Source organism: Equus caballus, chromosome 5, assembly GCF_041296265.1.
Source record: "Equus caballus isolate H_3958 breed thoroughbred chromosome 5, TB-T2T, whole genome shotgun sequence".
Taxonomy (NCBI): Eukaryota; Metazoa; Chordata; class Mammalia; order Perissodactyla; family Equidae; genus Equus; species Equus caballus.
In genome coordinates, this window is record NC_091688.1 from 5676794 (window position 1) to 5702477 (window position 25684).

The 25684-nt window shown below is 36.2% G+C and overlaps 1 protein-coding gene and 1 long non-coding RNA gene across 4 annotated transcripts in view; both read right to left on the reverse strand.

Moving 5' to 3' along the window:
* NME7 (NME/NM23 family member 7) overlaps positions 1–25684 on the reverse strand; it is a 245293-nt gene that overhangs the window by 86815 nt on the left and 132794 nt on the right. For all 3 annotated transcript variants that reach the window (XM_070266293.1, XM_070266294.1, NM_001301143.1), the window contains exon 10: positions 22376–22477. In XM_070266293.1, the coding sequence (XP_070122394.1) occupies positions 22376–22477 (102 nt within the window). The remainder of the gene's footprint in view (positions 1–22375; positions 22478–25684) is intronic.
* On the reverse strand, positions 1543–4524 carry LOC138924209 (uncharacterized). The gene is made up of 3 exons (XR_011438974.1): positions 4445–4524; positions 3573–3722; positions 1543–1682 (listed from the first exon to the last, which is right to left on the reverse strand). It is a non-coding gene; the product is annotated as an uncharacterized lncRNA (long non-coding RNA).

Genomic DNA, 25684 nt, shown 5'->3' on the forward strand with positions numbered 1-25684 from the left:
GCTATAGCGTCATTCCCTTTGTGACACATATTGACTGACGTGACGAGCTCACAGATGTCCATGGCAGTCAGCTACCTTCTGGTAGCACAAGCGTATCTCTTGAAGATCTGTACAAGCAGCCCTCCTTCTGAGAACTTCAAAAGTTAATTAAGAGAACCTTAGTCCTCATTAGGTCTTGAAAGCTGCAGGACAAACCAAGATATGCTAGAAGGAAGTGGTTTGAAGACGGAGCTTACATGTGGGAACGGACTTAAATTGAGCAGATGACCTAGAAAAAAGTCTCAATATTGTTGTCCATCCTTAGTCCCTATAAAAAGATTGGCAGCTCCTTTTCTAAGGTATTCTCTGAGCCTGGTGAAGAGGGGGACAGCAATACCCTTCTTGCCATCACCGAGCCAGAGCTATCACGTCTGTGGCTCCTTCCCTAAGGAAAACCTCCAACTTACTGTTGTAGGCTTTGGAATTAGACGGAGTTCAAATCTGTGAGTTCAAGTCTGTCAGTGTGTGACGTTAACCTCTCAAAACCTCAGTTTCCGCATCTGGACACTGGAATAAATGTACTGGATTGCTGGGAGAATTAAATGATATAATGGCTTTTAGTGCTTGGCAAATACAAATGCTTCATTAATGTGAATATTATCTGTCACCACTGGTCCCCCTTTAGAATGTCACATCTGTTTAAATGGCTTGCTCACTTAAAAATTTTAAATACAGCAAAACTGATAGGTTTCAGATCTTCTTACAAAGGGACTGGACTGATATACGGTATGAGAAAAAAATGCTTCTGGTAATTGAGGGACCCTGCTAGTACATGTAATATTCCTGTTCCCAAGAAGGAATTTTATTCTGTGAGTCTTTTCATTTACTCGGGTGAATCAGCAAAGAAAGAAATGGAGGATCAATCAAAAGTAACTTACAAGATTCAGGCTGCTGAAGGTCAATTGTAGGAGATGGAAACAAAAATGATAGAAGAGACATGAAAATGGGTTAAAAGCTGTGAATATAGAACTTAAGTTATGAATTAATAAAAATAGCAGGCCAAAGTAAGCTGAAAACAATATGCAATTAAACCAGCTAAAAACAATTTATATAATTTATAAAACCATAGGATCTAGCATAAAACCTCAGAGGGCTAAAAAGGTAAAGTAGGTAATAGCAAAAAGTCCTAAACTTATGGGAACAAAGCAATTTCTCTAGACAAGAGCAGTCCAATAGAACTTTCTGCAATGGTAGAAATGTTCTATAGTCTATGCTATCCAATACGGTAATCTTTAGCCACATGTCATTACTAAGCACTTGACATGTGGTAGTGTGACTGAAGAATTAAATTTTTAATTTTATTTAACTGTAATTATTTTAAATATAAATAGCCATCTGTGGCTAGTTAGTGCCTACTGTACTGGATAACACAGCTGTAGACAGAAGTAGCTCCCACAGCCCAATTCCAAGACAACTGTCTTCAGGGCTAAGAGGAGGCCTCTTCCTCTACTGCAGCGCTTATTAACTGTGGCCCCTTTGCAGTCTTCACGTAACTTCTCTCACCTGCAAAGAAGAAAGGAAGCCTCGCAGGACCACAAGCATGAGGGTGAAATGATTTTCCTTCATTCAGTCTTTGACTCAGCTAGAAGAAGTAAAACTTTTTCACGTGTATTCTACATGATGCAAGACGGACCTCAAATAACCTTGTAATAGAAGAAAACCATGTGAAAATGACTGTCTTCCGTCTACCAGTCCCATCGCTCTCTCTGCCCCTTCACCACAAGCTCGCTGACAGAGCAGTCCTAACCCCTCGGCGTCAGCGGCCGTTCTGTGTGCTCTCACAGTGCCATATGGTGACTATCTTAGGCCTGCCATACATTTTAAAGGTCTGGTTTATTTGTTGCTTTCCCTGAAACCCCCACCACAGAAAACAGCTTGAGAGCAGATACTGTATTATTCACGAGTGTATTCCCAATGTATATTCCAACACGTCTTAAATAATAATTAATATTTGATTTATGAATGAATTGAATATACTATGCTTTCTCAAAATCTTTTGTTCATTCCACAGCACATTTGCAGCCTGGCTTCTGTCCTCACTATTCCACTGAAACTACTCTTACCATTTTCATCAAGACTTCTAAATATGCTAAGTTGGATACTTTTCAAACTCTATTCTTTCCACACCAAAGTCAATATGTCCCAAAATGGAATTCAATATTTTCCTCTTAAATTGATTTCTCCTCCTGTATTCTCTAGTTCAAGTAATGGCACTACTTACTATTACTCAAGTTGCCTAAGATAAAACAATGCTGAGTCACCCTTGACACTTCCTATACCACATTCAATTGACCTCTATGGATTCCACATTCCATGGATTCTCCATTATTCCTTAACATGTTTTTAACCTGTCGTTTCTTCTCTACCTACACAGCCACTACCTTAGTTTAGGCCTTCAGAACTGCTTATCCACATTTTTTATAGGACCTTCTCTTTGCTTCCAGTCAAGCTGCCCTATAATGGGTCATCTACACTACCCTAATATTAACTTTTCTAAAATGAAAATATGATCACATAATTGCCTTGCTGAAAACTCACTAAATTCTCCCCACTCTTCACCTTCTACTCCCCAGCTTTGGGAATTAAATCCCAACTCTGGCATAATTTATAAAGCCTCTTCTAATATGGCCCGTGCCGACCCCTCTGCATGCATTGCCACTCCTTTGGAGTGGGACATGCAGTTGGAACTCAGGGTAAGACACATTAGTTGTATTCTGGCCAAAGGATCTAGGAATCTGACTCCTACCCAAGATTCTGGCTAATTCTCTCTAAAGTACCTGAGAGAAAATATGCACAAAGGAGTTAAAACTAAGCAATATAATACTTTATTGTTTGTTTTGACATCAACTCCAGCATAGTACTCCAATAATCGCAGCTAGACTATGGGGGAGGCTCGATATTTCTAAGCAAGGTCTGCTGGAATGGCCCAGATCAGCACTGTCCAATATGGTAGCCTCTATGTCACAGCCACTGTCCAATATTACAGCCACATGGGGCCATTAAGCACTTGATAGGTGGCTAGTGCAAATTGAGATGTGCCCTAAGCGTAAAATGAATGACAGATTCCAAAGACTCAGGAAAAAGAATAAGAATGTAAAATATACCATTAACAATTTTTATATTGATTAAATCCTTATAATATTTTAGATATATTAGGTTAAATAAAATATATAATTAAAATTAGTGTCATATATTTCCCTTTAGTTATTTTAATATGGCTACTAGAAAACTTTAAATTACATATGCAGCTTGCGTTATGCTTCCACTGGATAACATTTGCCCAAAATCATCCAAACTGTGAGGCCTATTCTATATCTATTCTATCCCCCTCTTCCATTTCATTCCCTCAGTCTGAGAACTTACCATATCAGAGGGATGAAAAGTCACAACACAAGGAAACAAGACAAAGAAAGTAAAAAGTATTAGCCCCATGGCCTTCTCCTCTTTGATATATTTCAGAAAACAAAAGACTGACATGTACATTTGAATCAATTCCAAGGTGTAGCACCTTTGTGCTGGTTGCACATCCTCACCTGCCACAGCCGAGAGCTCCACTCTGATCTGCAACGTGAGCTGCCTCCTCCAGGCACCCGCAGGGGAAATGTGCCGCAGGCTTAGTCTCCTTTTCTACACCCACCACCACCACCACCAAAAGCTTTAAGGCATACGTGATTTTACTGAAGCTTTGGGAAGAAAAAGAGGACTTATACTCCAGAAACACAAATATCTTAGACTTAAATTTTAGAAATTCTATTCTGCAAATCCCTTCACTCTCCCAGCCTCTGCACTTGGCTCCAAGTGCACTCTTTTCCCAGGCTCCAGCCTCTGTTGATGGCTTGAGTTCTTTCTTCCCTTTATGTCCTACCCCCAAATTGCTAGTCATTCCTTATACTGAACACTTTAGTTATACTTTTAGTTTCTTATCACATTCCCACTTATTCCCCCAGAGCCTCACCTACTTACCTTCATACCCTAAAAGACCTATGCACATCTTTCTCCATACAAACCACTTCCCACATGAAAAGAAATACTAGTATTGGTTATTAAGGTACGTTTTTTTTAATTTTTATTTTTAGTTGTTGTAGTTGTTTTTTGATGTATATTATACCCCAATGACAGAGCAGCTTGCCTCAAAGCTTCTCAGAGACAGGCAACCACCCTACGAAAGGAGAAAAACCCTCTGCAGAGAGTATAGCCAGGCCCTTTTCCAATAGAAATGAGTGGCCCCACTTCTTATCACTAATACCAATGGAAAGAGAAAAAAAAGGCAAGAGACCAAGATTACAGATTGTGTGAGCGATATCACTTTGGAAAGCAACTCTTTCCTTAAGATAAGTGCCCTGGATCTTGAATACAAGTCCTCTTCCTATAAGAGTGAAATTTCTTACCCAAGATCCAGACTTGCCTGAGGGTAGTAATAGCGAAGGCAGATGGCAGGAGATTTGATCTCCCATTTGGAGCCAGCTCAAACCATGGTCTCTCACCCTACAGTGATAAAAAGGATCTCTTTATTTCTCTGGAACCTTCCTTCCTCACCTAGCCAAATTTTACTCATTACACCTCCAGGCTTCATTTACTCAGGGAAGTCTTTCCTGAATAGTCTCTTCTTTGGAAGCCCATCCCACCTCTTCTCTTCCCAACACTGGCTGGGTTGGGTATTCTTTCTATGTACTTCATTAGCATCCTGTACTTCTCTCAAAGATAGGCATTATCATTTCTGATTGAAATTTATTTGTCTGATTCTCCCATTAGACTGAGAGCTCCTTGAGGGTCCCAACTGTGTATTACTCATCTTTGAATCCCTAACTGATAAGCATTACATCAGGTTCATGGCAAGTTTTCAGTAAATGCTTGAAATTATGAATAAAGAGTAATAGTTGAAATGAACAAGTTAATATTCATTTTAAATCTCCCATTCTGAAACATGTACCAATCTCCACCTTAAATGATAAAGAAGCTACAGAAACTTGACAGAATGCAGGTTAGGAAGATCCTCTGAGATAGGTTTTCCTTACTTTCCTTTCATTTTGATTCTCATCCTTCATGAAAGATTTTCATCAGTCATAACTTTAAGTTGCTACTTCCATTTCAGTTCTGCATGTTTTCCCAAACTCTGCACTTTAGCTTTCAATCCCATGTGTTGTTTTGGGAAACGGGCCTCTACTTAATATCCCTACCTGTAAACAAATTCCAATGAAAGGTTAACTTAAAAAGCAAATAAAGACAGTTTTTAAAACTGACATTTTTAGAACCGAAGCTAAGTAAACTTCTTTGGAGAGGGGCAGAAGTTTAACTGTACTTCCCCTGAACTTTTATAACTTAATACAACATCCATTTAAAACTTCTTCTTAAATGAATGTGAATAGTTAAACCTTCGTTATAGCTTGCTTTTAAGAGATATCATGCAATAATGAGGTAAGTTTTTTGCAGTGGTCTCCCACCTCAGTTTGCCTGGGACTGACAGATTTCAATCTCCGCTCCTTGGGTGCTAAACCTGAAAGGGTCCTGGGCAAACTAGGACAGTGTTGGCCACTCTGCCTGGTACACAACATTGAGATAAGTGGTTCTTGTTTTTTCTGTTAGAGAAATGATTCTTCATTCAAAACATGATAATTTACAACAGGATTATTTTTAATTGCTGAATCACTCAATAGGTATTGTAGGTTATTACATACAAATCACTTTGAATTAAATAAATTACTATCATAAAATTTTTGCATACTACTCTACATTCTTATTGTACTTGGAACACTTTCAATTTTCTTACTTTAAAAATGCACTTAAGCCACTTAATGCTTTCTGAAAATGTATTTTTTATTTTTGTATTTGCTGAAATCAATAAAATGCTTATAAAACAATTAAGTTGATTAGCCTAAGAAAAATGTTTCTTGTATTTTTACTATAAACTAGCAATAGAAATCTTTGGCCTGCTTTAATCTGTGAATATGCCTGTTATCTCTGGTCAGGCATAAAGGCCTTCTCTAATTGTTATGTACTAAACTGACAAGGAAGGAACAGGTATTCACCTCCACTCATCTCATCAATAGACTGAGACCAAACCAGAGCAAAGCGAAGAAAATTCTGTTCCATTCTATTTCCATCCCTTAGAACTAAGGATTCCTCCAAATCCTCTCTCTAGGATTTCACTGATTTTAATCTTTATCCACTAGAGATAAAAAGAAGGAAAGGGTAAGCAACCGAGTAAACACCACCTGGTAAACAACTCAGCATGTCCACTGCTACCATCCTGGTCCAAGTGACCATCATCTTGGGCCTGGATTACAACTTCTCCTGTAGTATCCCTTTAGACCATTCTTAATACAGCAGTCAGAATGCTCCTTTTAAAAGCCTGATCATGTCACTATTCTGCTCAAACTCTTTAAAAACTTACGGTCTCACACAGAGCAAAAGCTAAAACTATTACAAGGGTCTACAAAATCTGCCCCAGCCCTTATCTCTCTGACTTTCTCTCCCATTTTGTTAATTCCTTGGAATTCCCAGATTACCTCAAGGAAGCTCTTCTCCCAGGGCCTTCACATTGGCTGTTCCCTCCGCGTACGATGCTCCCCATTCAGAAACTGGCATGGTTGGCTTTTATCCCTTCAAGTCTTTTCATAGACATCATCTTCTCATTGAGACCTTCTCTGATGACTCCAATTTAAAACAGAATCCTATCTACACATCCTTAATTCCAGTCTCATTTCCTTCCTTCATTTTTCTCCATATGAAATACTATGCATTCTATTTTTTTCTTTGTTTATTATCTGTCTCCAAGTAGAATATAAGCTTGGTGCTCTGTGAGGAGATTCTCTGTCTCTCTGGCTCTTCCCTCCCTCCCTCCTCCCAGTGCGCACACATACACACACATACATACACACACTTGTGTTGCTCACTGGTGTATCGCCAGTACCCAGAACTGTGCTTGGCACACAGTTGGCATTCAAATATTTATGGATGAATGAATGACTGAAGGGTAACTAAGAAGTCCCTTCAGTCAGTTTCTCTTTCCTCATCAACTTCATGGGGTCTAAACCTCCAAAATTGGAATAGTTTCTCTTTTAAGACAAAAATAATGCATTCTGCTTAAAAAAAGAAAAGGAAAAACCGTAGTGATAATAAATTAATTCTGAGTAGTAATTTGCATCTCAGTGTGACTGAATTTACCAGATCTGATTAGAGACTTTGTTCTGTTAAGAAAGTAGAGGAAGCCTAGGACTTCCTGGGACCGTGGAGAAGGGAGGAAGGAGACAAGGAATACAATCTGTTTCTTCTACACTTTTCAGGGAGGCTATCCTTGACTTAAGGGACAATAATCTTTTATTATTTACTTATTTTTAAGCTTTAAGGACCCCACATTTTATTTTTGTTTTATTTTGAAACAATTGTAAACTTAGGGAAAAGTGCAAAGTACAGAGAACTTTTTTTTTTTTGCTATAAACCATTTGAAAACAAGTTGCCAACCTGATACTCCATTACACCCAAATATTTTAGTGTGCATTTCCTACAAATAAGTATAGTCTCCTATATAACTACAATACAATCATCATACTTAGACGCCACTGAGGTTTCACCAATTATCCCAATAATGTCCAAACATATTCATCCATTTACTTTTTCTACCATCAACAATTTGTCAAGTGCTTTCCACATTATAAGTACTCTGCTAGGTGCTAGAAATACCAAGATGAATAAAATAGATCTTACAGGCAACCTTTAAGGAGTAGGCAGACAGTAAATAAATAAGTACAGTAAAATTTAACAGGTGATGAAAATAGTATATATAGGGTCAAGTGAGAGTACAAAACAGCAAGTGGTAAATTGTGTCTGACACTGAAGTAACCAGGAAATAATTCTCAGATGCTTGTACAAGAGTTGACGTGGTATCCACGCCAATTAGAGAAGAACATATAAACAGAGGTGCAGTGAGGGAGTGAAGAAAGACACTGGTTTATTGAGGAAGAATAAGCAGTTTGATATTACTGGAGAGTCGAGTACAAACGTGGAGGATAGAGGAGAGACTAAACATTGCAGTAAGAGATGAGACTAGAAGTAGTAAGAGATGTATCATGGAGGTCTTTGCATGCCTTCCTATGAAAGGTGAACTTTGACTGTAAGCAATAGAGAGCCACGGCAGGGCTTTAAGCTGAGGAGTATTAATTCTCTATTTATATTTTAGGAGTGCTGCATCAGGAATGCTGATGGTGCATGTGAAGGGTAAGACACTGTAAACTGGAAAAAATTTAAGAGACAATAGAAATAACGAGGTTAAGCAATAAACTAAGTAGCAGTGGGGATGAAGATAAGGAGACAGATACTTAGACACAAAAGAAGTCTATGTTATGGACTTGGGACACAAATAGATGTGGTGGGATGAAGGAAAGAAGCGAGTTTCAGATGATTCTCCAGTTTCCAGGTGGCGTGATATTAATGACATCCATAAATATAGGAGAATGTGTGAGAGGAGGAAGAAATATGTAGGAAACATGGAGTTTTAGAAACGCATGGGCCACAGGAGAAGGTAGGGGCTTGAGTTATGGATTTTGGAGTCATTGGCCTATTAATTGGTAGATAATGTACTGTTATATTAATATTAATGGCATCAACCAGGGAGAGCTTATAGACTTTGAAAGAAAAAAAAAGGATGAGGTCCTCAGAACACTCTCATTTAAAGGACAGGTAGTTAAAGAGTTTAGCCAAGAGGACCAAGATAAATGAGTCAGAGAGATAGGAGGAGAAGAAGGAAAGAATGATTCTCACAGAACTTAGTGCAGGGACTTCTGGCTTCCAGTCACAAGAATTTGCTTGTACTGGATAAATATACAGAAAATTAAAAACTCTACTGTCCCCAAACTCTAGATTATATATATATACAAATAGGAGAGGACTGAAGAATCAAAAGATTCAATCCTCGAAAGAAAGAAACCACACTGAGATTTATTATATATATATGTTTTCCCATGAGATTACTCCACAGTCAATGTGACAGAGCTCAAGCAGAAAACCTCAGTATTATTGGCCTCAGGAATAGAGGATGGAGTCTGGGACAGCCAGAGCAGCTGGAAAGTGAGTGTGGCAAAATCCTAGGAGGAGGGAGCCAAAAAAAAAATCTATGGGTAAACTTCCCTCAAATCCTTGACTGATCCCTGAACTATGCATGAGTGGGGCAAGATCCCCAAGAGGGAAGGGAAAAACAACAGTCAGAAAGCTGAACCAGCTAAGTAGAGTTTCCACAGCTATTCACTGCAGGGAAGAATGTGGAGTTTGAATATGTCAAGGTAGAAGGCTTGGTAAACACCCTCAATTGGGTTTTCAATTGAAACCTCAAAGCATCATGCCTTAGGAAAAAACATCAGGCCAGGACTGAAGGAATGACAAAACAGACCCACTCTGACAAAGCCTAAGAAAGATATAACTGTCTACCGGAACTAAACCCAACACACTTCATAAGAAGATAACAGAATCCAGAGTTTGCATAACATATTTTACATAACGTTCCAATATATAACCCCAAATTACTAGATTTCCAAAGCAGTATGTGATTCACAGTCAAGAGAAAAATCAGTCACAGGTCCACAGACTCACAGACAAACCAGATGTTAGAATTAGCAGTCAAGGACTTTAAAATAGTTATAATAAATAATAATAAATATGTTAAAGAAGCCATAGGAAAAGATGGATATAGTGTGTGGAAAGATAGGGAGATTAAGGAAAGTTACATTCTTTGTAAAAATGAACCAAACATAAATCTTAAAACTAAAAATTACTATATCTGAAATTACAAACTAAATGGAACAGAAGAAAGAATCCATAAATTCGATGGTAAGTAGAAATAACCCAAACTGAAGCATTAAAAAAAAGATTTTAAAAAAATGTACAGACACTCAATGACTTGTATCACTTGATCACATATGTAATCAGAGTCACAGGACAGAAGAGACTAGGAAGGCTAAATATTTGAAGAAATATTAGCTGAAATTTTTCCAATTTGATTAAAAAGAGCAATCTTAAGATATAAGAATCTCATTGAATACCAACAGAATAAATACAAAGAAAACTACAATAAGGCACTAACAGTCAAACAGTAAAAAACTGAAGATAAAGCCACACACTGATTAATATTATGTGTATTGGTATAAGAATTGATATACTGATTAATGCAACTTAACAAATAACTTAGAAATAAGGTATCATAAATCAATAGAAAACAAAAAGAGAATTCAATAAATGATGCTATCACAATTGGTGAAACTTGGAGGAGTGAGGGAGTCAGATTTTCATCTTGGACCACAACCAACAACAAAAAATTCAAATGCATCAAATAATTAAATGTAAAGAGTGAAACCAAAAAACTATTAGGAAAAAATATACTTCTCTAATGAGGAAGTATCATCAAAGTTTTTGTAAAAGCAACAACCATAAATGAAAAATTAACAGATTTCACTACATATTAAAATCTTCTCTACATTAAGTAAATTAAAAATTAAACTGGGAAAATATTTGAAATAGAACTCTAATATACAAACAGCACGTTAAAATGATGAAAAACAGTAGAGAATTGATCAAAGGACATTATAAGACAATTTACAACATGAGATATATAAATAGCCAATAAATATGTAGAAGGTTAATCTTTATAAATAATTAATATTAAAACAATGAAATCACAATTTAACCTATTAGAAATATTTTAGCTTAATAATCTTCAATCTTCATAACTATACATTCTTATACATTGCTGGCAGGAATGTAAATTGGAACTGAAAGTAGGTGAGTAAGCACCTGGCTTCCCCAGCTGTGCAGGATGATGCCAAAGAAGCCCATTTCTCTCTCACCCCATTCAGGCTACTGAATTGTTAGCTGCATGACTAGAGGGTGGGAACAGCTGGAAAAGTAGCAGATAGGACTAGTGGAGAGAATTAAAAGGACATGAATCCTAAAAACTGTGTCACAGACTTCATCAAGAAGCCCGCACATGAGCTCCTAGAGACACCCCACCTGCACATCCCACCAACTAGCCCACAGGCACCATCAGCACGCTCCCTCACTCACACACACCTCCCACCCTATGGCCAGCTCCCTGTGTCCATTCCCAACAGCAGCAGAGAGAGAAAGCTTTGGCAGACAGCACAAAGCTGGTAAGAATTTGTGAGCCAGGGAGAGACCACAGACTTGAGCTTTAGTAGCACCTTTAGAAAAATAAAAGAGAGGCTGCCAGCACCTGATCTGGTGCATTGCAAGATCAAGAGAAGGCATACAAGTTTAAAAATTCTGCCAAAAGACGGAGTAATAAGTGTGGAGCAGGTGCATCCATACAAGTTCTGAGAAAGCCTAGAGTCCCTAGCAGGGCTGACAAAAGATATTTCTCTCCCAAAGGCAGTAAGTAAAAAAGGAAGGAGGTGACTGCTACTTCAAATGCGAAGTCAGCAACACAAAACTTCAAGGAATATGAAACATGAATGAAACATGACACAGCCAGAGGATCACAACAATCTTCCAGTAACTGATCCCAAAGACATAGAGACCTGCTATTTACCTGATAAGGAATTCAAAATATCTGTTTTAAGGAAGCTCAATGAGCCTCAAGAAAACACAGAAAGATGATTCAAATAAATCAGGAAAACAATACAAACAGAAAATGAGAACTCTAACCAAGAGACAGAAATCATAAAAAAAGAAAACAGAAATTCTGGAGCTGAAGAATACAATGAATGAAATAAAAAAAAAAAAAATGCACTAGAGAGCATCAGTATCAGAATGGATCAAGCAGAAGAAACAATCTGTGAGTTAGAGGACAGGAACTAGGAAATTACCCAGTTAAAGGCAAACAAAGAAACAAGGATGAAAAGAGTGAAGAAAGTCTACGTGACCTATGCATACCATCAAAAGAAATCATTTGCAAAGTATTGGTAGTCCCAGAAGGAGAAGAGAGGAAGATCGGGGTAGAAAGCTTATATAAAGAAAGAATGGTGGGGAACTTCCTGGATCTGGGGAGACATTTTGATATCCAAGTTCATGAAGCTCATAGGTCACCAAATAAACTCACCTTAAACAGATCCTCTCCAGGACACATCTTAATAAAACTGTCAAAAATCAAAGACAAAAAAAAAGCAACTTAAGAGTAGCAAGAGTGAAGAAGCTTGTAACTTACATAGGGAACCCCAATAAGACTATCAATGGATTTCTCAGGAGAAGCCTTATAGGCCAGGAGAAAGTAGAATGATATATTCAAAGTGCTGAAAGAAAAACAGTGCTAACCAAAAATATACTATCCAGCAAAGCTGGATAAAGACTTTCTCAGACAAATAGAAGCTGATGGAGTTCATCACCCCTGGACCTGCCTTACAAGGAGTGCTGAAAGGAGTTCTTCAGGCTGAAATGAAAGAGTGCTAAGTAGTAATGTGAAAAAATACAACACACTGGTAAAGATAAGCATATAGTCAGATTCAGAATACTCTAATACCGTAATGCAGTGGTATGTTAACCATTTTAGTATAATGTTAATGGATAAGAGTATTAAAAATAACTATAGGTACAATAATTTGTTAATAAATCCACACTATAAAGAGAGGAAAATTGTACACCAAAAACATAAAAGGGGGAATAAAATGATAGAGTTTTTACATGTAAAGTTAAGTTGTTACTAGCATAAAATAGACTGTTATATCTTTAAGATGTTTATGTAATGCTCATGTTAACCACAAAGCAAAAACCTACAGTAATTCACAAAAGAGAAAGAGAAGAAAACAAAGCATATAACTATGAAAAATCATCAACACATGAAGGAAGACAGCAAAAGAGGGAAAAAGGAATGTGTGAATTACAAAACAGCCAGAAAACAATTAATAAGATGGCATTAGTTAAAGGATAGTTAAATCCTTAACTATCAATAATTACTCAATGTAAGTGGATTGAATTTGCCAATCAAAAAGCATAGAGTGGCTGGATGGATATAAAAACAAGACCAAACTATAGACTGTCCACGAGAGACTCAGTTCAGCTTTAAGGACACACATTGGCTCAGAGTGAAAGGATGGAAATGATATTTCATATGCAATTGGAAACCAAAAGAGAACAAGGGTAGCAACAGACACTACCAAAACAACAGAAAAGATCAATGAAAGCAAAAGTTGGTTTTTTGAAAGAAAAAACAAAGCTGAAAAAATTTTAGCTAAATTACTGAGAAAAAGAGAGAAGACTCAATAAATAAAATCAGAAATGAAAGAGGAGACAATACAACTGATACCACAGAAATATAAAGGATCATATAAGTTTACTATAAACAATCATTGCAAACAAACTGGATAACCTAGAAGAAATGGATAAATTCCTAGAAATATAAAACCTACCAGGGCTGAATCATGAAGAAACAGAAAATCTGAGCAGACCAATAATAAAGAGATTGAATCAGTAGTCAAAAATCTCCCAACAACGAAAAGCCCAGGACTAGATGATTTACCTGGTAAAATCTATGAAATATTTGAAGAAGAATTAATGCTAATTCTGTCAAACTCTTCCAAAAAATTAAAGAGGGAGGAAACACCACCAAACTCATTTTATGAGGCCAGCCATTACCCTGATATCAAAGTCAGATAAGGACACAACAAGACAAGGAAACTAGGGGTCAATATCCCCGATGACTATAGAGGCAAAATTTTTCAACAAAACATTAGCAAACTGAATTCAACAGCCCATTAAAAGACTCACACATCATGATCACATGGGATTTATACCTGGAATGCAAGGTTGGCTCAACATACACCAACAATAAATGTGATATATCACATTAATAGAATGAAACAAAAAAATCATATGATCATCTCAATAGATGGAGAAAAAGTATTTGAGAAAATATAAAATCCTTTCATGACAAAAACTTTCAACAAATTGAGGATAAAAGAAATGTATATCAATATAATAAAGGCCATATATGGTATGCCTAAAGCTAACTTCATACTCAATGGTGGAAAATTGAAAGGTGCAAAACCTGGGCTGCTGAAGCAGAGCATGCGAACTTAACCACTACACCACTGGGCCAGTCCCCCAACTTTTTCTTTCTCAGGATATATAATTTCTAGATATTTGGTGGTTCTATACAAATTTTATGATTGCTTTTCTGTTTCTGTGAAAAATGCCATTGGGATTTTGATAGGGATTACATTTAATCGACAGATGGCTTTGAGTAGTGTGGACATTTTAACAATATCCATTCTTCCAATCCATGAACATGGGATATCTTTCCATTTGCTTGTGTCTTCTTCATTTTATTTCATTAAAATCTTATAGTTCTCACTGTACAGATCTTTCACCTCCTTGGTTAAATTTATTCTTAAATATTTTATTGTCCTTGATGCTATTGTGAGTAGGGTTGTTTAATTTCTTTTTTTTCGGATAGATCATTGTTACTGCATGGGAACACAACTGATTTCTATATGTTGGTTTTGTATCTTGCAACTTTACTGAATTTATTGATTAGTTCTAGCAGTTTTTTGGTAGAATCTTTAGGATTTTCTAATATAAAATCATATCATCTGCAAACAAAGATAATTTTACTTCTTCCTTTCTGATTTGGGCACCTTTTATTTCTTTTTCTTACCTGATTACTCTAAGACACTCATTACTATGTTGAATAGATGTGATGAGATTGGTCACCCATTTCTTGTTCCTTATATAGAGGAAGATTGGCAAAAGATGTTAGCTCTGGGCCAATCTTCCTCACAAAAAAAAATGGAAAAAGAAAAATAAAGTTGGAGTCATCACACTTCCTGATTTCAAATTCTACTGCAAAGCTATAGTAATTAAAACAGTGTTGTACTGGCATAAAAGCAGATACATAGACCAATGGAAAGAATTGGTCGAGCCGAGAAATAAATGCTCGCATATATGATCAACAAATACTTGACAAAGGAGCCTAGAATACTCAGTGGGGAAAGGACAGTCTCTTCAATAAACAGCGCTGGGAAAACAGAATCATCACATGTAGAAGAATGAAACTGGACCCCTATCTTATACCACTCACAAATAGCAAAAAGAAATAAGTGGGACTACGTTAAACTAAAAAGCTTCTGCACAGCAAAAAAACCCAATCAACAAAATGAAAGGCCTAATAAATGGGAGAAAAATATCTACATATCATTTATCTGATAAGGAGTTAATATCCAAAATACATAAGGAACTCACACAACTCAATTGCAAAGAAAACCCAAACAATCTGAGTAAAAAATGAGCAGAGGACTAAATAGACATTTTTCCAAAGAAGACATACAGATGGCCAACAGGTACATGAAAAAGTGCTCAACATCACTATCAGGGAAACACAAATCAAAACCACAATGCGATACCACCTCCTACCTGTTACAATGGCTGTTATCAAAAAGACAAGAGATAAGTATTGGCAAGGATGTGAAGAAAGGGAACCCTTGTGAACTGCTGGAGGGAATATAAATTATAACAGCCACTATGGAAAACAGTTTGGAGGTTCCTCAAGAAATTAAAAATAGCACTACCACATGATCCAATAAACCCAGTGCTAAGTATATATCCAAAGGGAATGGAATCAGGCTCTTGAAGAGCTGTCTGCACTTCCATGTTCACTGCAGCATTATTCAGAGGAGCCAAGACATGCAAATAACCTCAGTGACTATCTACAGATGAACGGATAAAGAAGACTTGGCGTATATATAGATATATATATAAAATATATCATTCAGTCATGATAAGAAAATCTTGCCATTTGCAATAAGACGGATGGAACATGGGGGCATTATGCTAAGTAAAATAAGTCAGAAAGAGAAACCTAAGTACTGTATGATATCACTTACATGTGGAATTTAAAAATCTAAAAAGAGCCAAACCCAGAGAAACAGAGTAGAATGGTGGTGGGGGAAGGGAGAGATGTTGGTCAAGGGATACAAACTCCCAGTTAGAAAGTGAGTAAGTTCTGGAGAGCTAATGTGCAGTATGGTGATTATAGTTAACAATATACTGTATTATATCCCTGAAAGTTGCTAAGAGAGTAGATCTTAAATGTCCTCACTCCAAAAAAGAAGAGGTAAGTATGTGAGGTGATGGAGGTGTTAACTAACCTGTGGCAATCATTTTGCAATAAATAAGTGCATCAGGAGCCCAGCCCCGTAGCCAAGTGGTTAAAGTTCCACACACTCCACTTCAGCAGCCCAGGTTTGTGGGTTCGGATCCCAGGCATAGACCTACTCCACTCACCAGCCGTGCTGTGGCACTGTCCCACATACAAAGTAGAGGAAGACTGGCACAGATGCTAGCTCAGGGTTAATCTTCCTCAAGCAAAAAAAAAAAAAAAAAAAGAGGAGGATTGGCAACAGATGTTAGCTCAGGGCAAATATTCCTCAGAAAGAAGTGTATCAAATCAACACATTGTATACCTTAAACTTACACATTATGTGTTAATTATATCTCAGTAACACTGGAAAAAAAGAATGCTCAGTATAATTTGCTTATAGTTATGAAATTTGGGCACACAACTGCAAATGATATAAAAATTGTTAAAAAATTATTTCATACTATAAGATGACATATAGCCAATCTAGTAAAATTATATCCTTGAAAAATTTTAATGACATGAGAAAACGCTCAATATTATATAGTTTATCATGAGCTAGAAAGCAGTATGTACACTTTGATCCCAATTTCATTTATAAAATTGGTAACTCTTGGTGATAGGATTATGGGCCACATTTTCTTTATTAAACTTTATTTCATTTCTAATTTTTCTACCATGGTCATATATTACTTTTACAAGCACAAGAAAAAAACATTATTTAAAAAACACAAGTTCAGAAGAATAAAGTCTTGAAGGGAAGACAGGAGGGGAAGGATAAAGATCAGGTGGAGAGTTTTAAAAGAGGAGAAAAATACATTTCTTTGGGACTGGAATGAGGAGATGAGCACAAGTACAGAAATAAATAAATGTCATGAAGGTGGAAATTTAAGAGGTCCTATTTTTCTCTATGAAATAGGAGATAATGCTATCATTTTGCGGAGAGAAGGATGATTTGAAAAAGAGTTGGGGAAAATAATGAAGGTTTAAAAGAGCTATTATGAGAATTAGCAGAAAGAGAAGAATAGAGGAATGAAAAAAGATTTCTGGGGGGCACAATTGGCCCAGCTTTGTTTGGAGATCATAACGTCTATCAACATGAATCTAAACAACAGAATAACTCATCTCGTAGAACCTTTCAGTCCATGTATAAGAATGAGGTAGTCAGATGGTTGACTTGATCTAGGGTTAGTGTTTTCAGGGAGCGGCCAAAGGACAGAGAGTAAAGATCCTGAGAATGCTAATAAGAAGGATGATCAAAGAGACGAACAATGGTTCAAAGAGAAGGAAGTCAAAAAGTGGCAGTAGCGTCAGAAAATGGAAGGGTCCAAAACCTGGAGGTTTCACTGAAGTTAAAGATGCACTGTGAGGAGGATCAAGAGCCCAGGGGACCACAAAGCTATGACAGACATTACTATATTAGAGATTAAGTTTGCAGATGTATCTCTGCTCTCGATATCAACAAAATATAGAGGATGGCTGTGGAAGAAAGCTGAAAAGTAGAAATGATTAAAGATAATTGACGGAAGGAGTCTATTGAGCTCTGAGGCCAAGTGTTGGGTGGATCTTTCATATGGATGTTCTTTTGCCCAAGTTGATGGTAAGAAGTGGCACGAAGAGAAGGACTATTATCAGGGTTTCAGTGAATGAAGGAACGTGACCAGGAAGTCAACAGATGACAGAAGCAACAGATAGCAGCTCCCAAGCATCTCTTCTCCAAGTTTACAACAATGTCCTACACAATTGTGAAAAAAGACTTGCATTTCAAAATACCACAGTACTTCTACTTTAGTCCTAAAATCAGTAAAGCCTACTAGACAATAGGTAAAATACCACTCTCACAATCAAATGAATGGAAAACGTCATTAAAATTTGAAGAGCTACTTTTTGTGTATGAAAATATTTGACTCAATTCAATCTGGAGATGGGGTAAAGGTTCCCAAAGTATGGGAGCAGATGAGGGTGGATGTTTGCTTGACAAAAAAAAAAATCAGATTACCTTAAATAAGATCCTTTACATAAAATATTTCACAAACACATTTTTCACACCATAAAGGATATCTATGGCAGGTTATTTGGCTTGTCATACCAGCCAGTCCAAGAACAAATACATTCCGCATAATTTTTCCAGACAATTTACCACTTCTTTGGTAACTTTTTCAGTTTCCTAATAGCTCAGCAGGAAAACTGCCAAGCTACTCAACAGTGAAATTCTTCAGCTACAGTCTTCAGGTGCAATCAAAGCTGCTTCCAGAGGCAAATCTGAAAGAGGTTTGCTGCCTAAATGGACATATTTAACGCAAGTGATGGTAAGTGAACGCTCCTCTAATTGTAAAGAAACTTGGGATAATTTTTCTATTCTATGCAGTAGCCAACATTTTTCAAGCATCCTTATCAGAAAAATATGCATATACATCAGAATATGTATATATTTTTAATAGATTATATAAATGTACTTTTATCAGTCCATACATTAAATTTTATTACAACTTAATTTCTTTCTTACTTTTTACATAATAAATAAATAAAAATGGAACTGGAAAGTCTAATACTCCTCTACTCCCAGTGAACTGTCTTGTGCACCACTCCTCTTTGGAGAGCACTTCTAGAGAGACTGGAAGAAATTTTGTTCATACACAATGAGAGTTTCCCTACAGCTCTAAGACAACAGAGAAGAAGAATCCGCCAGTACACAGACATCAACGATGAAAGTGACGTCAATCTGCAACATACATAGTTACAAAGTGGTCTTCTGGTCACCGTTAGGCTGAAAGTTCTTTTGAATCAACTTAAAAAGTAGTTCTACATCTTGAAAAGAATAAAGAAAAAAGGATCCACTTTGGTAGATAAAATACCTTTAAATAATGAGTATCAGATTTTAGGTATGCATACAAGTATAGCCAGTCAATTCATTAATTCATCAAATACTAATTACATGGCCACTATATGCCAGGCATTCTTCCAAGCACTAATAATATTTACATGTATTGTAACTCAGGGTCTCTGTTTAGATATGGGAATGACCACGCAGTGAAGAAATAAATTTCTAAATTATTTTAATATAACACAATACCTGAATAGATTAGCATACCTGGCAGTTTAAAGTGAGATTGATATTTAACTATCATTTCTACCTCCCAGAGCTGAAGCATAAATTCCTCAAAGATAAGGACTGTATTTGTTTGATCATTAGTATAAACCTAGTGGCATTTACCACAGTGACAGGCATGTAGTAAGCATTCAATACCTATTTGCTGGAGGGGTGGCAGAAAAGGGAGAAATGAAGGGAGAAGAAGAAAATGAACCAAATGGAGTCTCAAATCAAACTGAAACAGCCATTTTACAGTCTCTAAAGCATAGTTTGACTATAACTACTAACGGTATTTCCTCTGATTTGAAAAGACCCATCAAAGGCACATGGCTCTGCTTGTAATTCTGTACCTGTACTTAGAAATTCAGGACCTAAGACTCAAGAGGAGAAACAGCCCAACATCACTCCCAACTCCTCATTTAAAAGTTAATTCACTTTCAAGTTTTATGATAAAATAAAAAGTATTTTTCTTATTATAAAAGTAATACAAGTACTTTAAAGAAAATTTTTAAAATATAGGAAAGTAGAACTTAACATTCATAATTCTACCACTCAAAGACAACCACTGTTAATAATTTATATGTTAAACTAGTACCAAATTTTAAAATCTCTGGGGTACAACTTTCTATAATGTGATAAGGGGCTCATAAATAACTAAAATTTAAAAAAAAAAAAAAACAGGGTAATTTCAGCTATGCTTAATGAGGAAAGACTTAGGACCTTGAAAGAGTTTCCAAACTAAGCTCTCATAAGATTATGAGCTCCTTAAGGAAAGATACCTTGTTCTAGTCATCTTTATTATGGCCCAGCCATGGGACCAAGCAGTAAGCCTGTACATACTATTCCTTGCACAAATGTTCATTGATTAAATATCTAGGAATAAAGGGAATCAGCAAATTTTTATCATCAGAACTCATCCTTTATGATTACTCACCTGCTAACTCCCCAATGACCTCATCTTCTGTCATTCACTGCCTTGTACTTTAGCTACAGTAAAAATAAAGAGCTTGGGGCAGCCCAAAAGTGATGCTGTTTTTATACATCTATAACTTCAACTGCATCACTTCCAACCATCTTCATTTACCTAAGTTCTACTCATTCCTCACAATTCCTTTAGATGTCAGGTTCGTTAGGAAGTCTCCCCTGACCCTATCACCCATCCCCAGGCTGAGCTGAGTGCTATAGTTTGGGACTCCCATAGTCTCCAGTGCAAACATCTAGCAATACAATTGCCACAGAACGTGGAAACTGGCCACTTACATATTTTGTCCACTCATATACCGTAAGCTCTTTGAGGCTTCTGTCTTTACATTCACAAATACTAGCACAGATTCAATAAATATTTATTGAATGAACAAAAGAATGAACAAACTCATCTCATTCTTTTTTTGTTCTAGTTTTTATCTCTTTAATTCACCCCTGTTTGTTTGGCCAGTTGATCACTCACAACTTTAATTATCTTAAAAAACAAATGAACAAAAACTCCTCTTGGTCATCAAACAGAAAACAGATATAAAAATGTCCAACACCAAGATCTGCTTATTCATCTAGACTAAAAGTATCTCTTCCTAATTTCTTATGATTAATATTCAATAAACACTAAACATGATCACCACTTTCTTCTAATGTCCTCTATAGCAGAATCACATTTCAATAATCGCTCTTTTACAACATATAGTACTTATTTCTATTCTTCTTTCTCCCTGAAAACATATAAAGTAGGTCCTGCTGCCTCTTTCTCAACTGCTGTCATTAGGTCTGCTCCTTTCTGTTTTGAAAGTCCCTGCCTTTAATCTCTTCCAATTTAGTTCACTCTTGTTGCATCAAAGGGATAATTCAGTATACTCAAAATTAAGCTAAATGCAAGGAATTTCTATTTCCTACTATAAGGGATTCTAATTATACAGAATCCACTATTTTCAGACTGAGTTTTAAAGCAATGCATCCCATAATCATCTCTATTAGCATTCTCCACCTTATTTCCTCTAAGAAAATATATTTCCTCATGCTTCCACGTATCCATTTCCCATTGAAGCCAAGCAAATATTCTGGCTGTATACCAGAGCAAATTCGCAATTCCTTCATTGTTGCCTTTGTACATACTTTAAAGCTTTCTTATTCTCTTTGTGCCTTGATTTGCCGTTAAAATCCCTGTGTACATCTCTCTTCCTCTAACAAAATTTTCTCAATTACCTTCAGGTCATATTAGTTGCTCCTTTTACTAAACAACTTTTCAACATTTGTATTTTACCTTAACTAACAATATTTTAGTCCTTATTTGTGTGTTGCTCTGCAAGTGTTGTAAAAGGTCTTCACAGGTGTCTCTTTCTGTCTCTCGTCCATCATTGAGAACAGCTGTACTTTTCTCCCCTACAGCGCTTACTCTAGCAGCAGTCTCATACAAGCTGATCTCTTAATAGGTGCTGTTAACTATCTTACATCGAAGGGAACGCAATAAATGTTGTCTAAATGGAATTGGCTGCTCATCTTCAATAAATTATTTACAAGTGACAGCGAAATAAATGAAAGAGAGTAAATTTGAATTATAGTTCATTTTTAAAATCAGTAATAGTTCCCATAATCCTACCCTGCTTAAAACATCTGTGTGGAGCTTTCCCATATGTATCCCAATACTACCCCTGCTTTCAACCCTGTGCCCATCTCTGCTCCCCTCACCACCAAATGTCCACTTGAAAATCAACCCAAATTGAAAGGTATACTAGAGAATATTGAGTTTCACATAAGTCTCACTGCCCGTATTTATTTCTGTATCTGGTATGAGGCCACAATATCAATATTCTTTACATTGAAAGCCTCATTTACAGCCGCCCCATGTCCAAGGATAATTAATGCCTTAGATAATTTCTATCAAAGAGCTTGACAAATTTACTTAACCAGACAAGTTAGCATGAAAAAAACAATAAAATAAAATAAAATGCTACAGTAAATGCTTCTGCCCATTCTATATTGTCACTAGGCAAATAAAAATTTCACTTTTTCTTTGAATATTACATAAAAAATAAATTATGTAAAATGCTATTTGGAATAAAAACTTTTGTCTATTATATTCACTTTTGCATTATTCCTTTTAAAGAACAAACTAAAACTATCAAACCTGTTAAGATAGTTAATGGATAAAACAAACTTCATTAATACGTTAAACAATAACTTACAGGATCAGCAGGTCCACAGAATTCTCGAAATGTCTTTGTAGGATTATTTTGTTGAATCTCTATAGCCACGCAAGGGCCAGAATACATTTCTGTCACCATCTCCTATAATGTATAACATACAAGTAAAAAAAAAAAAAATCAATAGAACTTAATAATCTTTTACTCCTCCTCTTTTAATTGTACCACTATTTTACTAATCTCAAAATATTAAGGTTATCTTTGACTTCTTCCCCACCTCTTCTACCCTGCATGCCAAGCAGTTCCCAAATTCTATTTTTCCTGCAAAAATACATTTTAGATATGTTCCCTCATCACCATTCCTACCACTGCCACCATTTTAATGTAATGCTTTGCCATTTGCCATTTCCACTATTTGAAATGATCTTCTAGCACATCTTCCTTTCATGGGGCTCTCTCCTCTTGCACACAGTACTATCAAACGAACATTTCTAAACATATACATTCGAAAATCTTCCTCCCAAAGAGACTTAAAAATCATAATGAGTTCCAGCAATGAGGAAAAATAGGGACCACATTTATTCTATTAAACATCTAGAAACTAGACAATATATTTGAAACAACAGTTTTCAGACCCTGGATGACAGGCAGCAAGGTACTACGATCCCCGAGAAAAGGGAAACATAAGGTAAGCTGTATGATTGCCCCATCTTACTGCCTGAGGGCAGTTTCCAGACAGCGGGACAGGAGAAGAAACACAACAGAACCCAAAATTCTCAGTAAAAGAGACAAAAGTTGGGGTTCAGGGAGGTCAATGTAGCTAGAATCCGTAGGACAGAATACTAGGGGTTAGGAGGAGTAATAAGAGAGTAGTAGCTACAGGGATCTGCAGAGAAGTTCACTTGGGTGTTTGGCTGAGTCTGTGGATGTTTAGAGGAAACTACTGAAGGCCGAGAAAAGAACTACCAGAAAACAGTACATGAAACAATTCACAGAGAGGGCACAAGGCTGGGACAAGTTTGCATCTTTTTTTTTTTAAACTTAAGAAGAGACCCATGTTTATTATCTGATTTACATTTGACAAAGCAAAGGCAGGTGCACAAAGAGCTGTTTGACAGAGTCAAGCCCAGATATCCAACAGCAGTACTTCCCCGGCCACCCCAAGTTTGCACTTTTAAGAGCTGGAGTGAAAAGCCCTCATATGATACACAGGGCATCAGACGGAGTCCTCAGAAGGGGACTGCACCATCGTAGGTGGCCTAAATTAGCCTTAGATATGAGATGCTCTGTAGACATCCTATAAAGCTTAAAGGTAAGTCTTGAAACGGCCCTACTGATACCAAGTTACTTAACTGAGCACCAGGACAAAGTCACTCTTCAAAGGAATATGACATACCATGTAACACTATACATTGACAATATCCAGCATCCAATAAAATTACCAGGCATGCAGAGAAGTAGGAAAATATGAACCATCACCAGAAGAAAGCTCAATAAAAAGATACAGACCCAGCAACGACAGAAATGATATAGTTAGATAAGACTGTTTAAATAGCTGTTTATTGCCTTCTATAAATAATTATTTGTAGAATTATTTCCTTCTAAAAAAAACATGATGTAGAGAAAATTGATTTATAAAATATTTTAATCACATTTAATATTTATAAAATCAATTATAGTCATTTACGTTATGAATTTTTATTTATAAATATATTTATGAAAAACAATTTGTTATTACTTATAACTTTCTAGTTATTTATAAATATTATTTATATTTAATTATCTAAGTAGCATAACTATATAATATAAATATAATTATACACTATTCATAAAATCAATTATAGTTTACAGTTAAAGTAATTATATAATTATTTATTCTATAAGTTATTATTCTATAATTATAGAATTAATTGTAGAAGGTAAACATAGGAATGACACAGAGAAAATCAAAGATATTAAGAAGACCCAAATGGAACTTCTAGAGATGAAAACTACATCTGAATTGACAAGTACACTGGATGGGGTGAACAAGAGAAGGCGCTGCAGAAGAACAACGCATTGGAAGGCATGCAATAGAAACTATTCAAAAGCAAGCATGGAGAGGAACTTGAATCAAGGAAAGTGAAAAGACAAATGACCTGTGGGAAAATCTCAAGCTGTCTAATATATGTGTAATTGGAGTCCCAGAAGCAGAGAAGAAAGGGTGATGAACAGAAAAATATTTCTAGAATAAATTGCTAAAAAGTTTTCAAAATGGATGAAACCCATAAGCCTACATATCCAACCAAATCCAAGGAGGATAAATGTAAAGAAAAGTACAGTAAGGCACATTATAATCAAATTGGCTAAAAAACAAACAAAAACTCAGTTATAAATAGTAAAATCAGTAACAGAAAACTCTTAAAAAAAAAAGCAAAAAGAAAAAAAGGCATATAACAGTAGAACAAAGATAAAGATGAAAATAACAAAACAAAAACCTGTCAACCTGGAGTCCTATATGCAGGTAAGAAGATATTTTTCAAAATGAAGGAAAAATAACTTTTTCAGACAAACAAAATCTGAGAGAATTTACTACCAGCAGCCCTATACCATAGGAAATGTTAAAGGAAGTTCTTCAGATGGAAGGAAAATAATACCAGGAAAAAATACGGATTTGCATAATATAAAATACATTTTTTCTTTTCTAGTTGCTGTGAAAGGTAATTATTTGCAGCAAAAATATTAAAAGTGTATTGCAGGGTTTATAACATATAGAGAAGTAAAAGGTCTGCCAACAACAGCATAGGGAATAGGAGGGGAAATGGAAGTAGATTATTTTAAGGTTCTAACTCCACATGTGAAGTAGTATAACGAAAACCATGGTCAAAGCAAAGTGCCCCTCGTAGTGTCTGGAATACTCAATGAATGTACTTCTCTTCCCCTTAAGTGAGGAAGAAAACTTCAGGCAGAAGTGAAAACAAATACAAAGACTTTGAGGCAGAAGTATAGGTGGGGGGTCTATGAAGACCAGTAAAGAAGCCAGGATGTTAGGAGCTGAGGGAGACTGTAGGAAAGCAGCAAGAGATGTGGACGATCACGGAGGGCCATTTGAATGACTTTGGAGGGTTTATGATACACAATGTCAAAGTAAAATAAAGATAGTTTATTACAGAACATTCAAATATTAATCCCAACTCAGTCATCACATCCACTAGAAATGCCAGAAGTTAAAAGAGAAGAGAAAGGACTTCATAATTAATATGGTACACAGAACCCTACTCATTAGAAGCCCTAGATGTATTCCCTTGAAGTCAGTTTGCTATTTCACAAAGGTCATCAGTAATTTATTTTTTATGGATAATTATGTTGAGG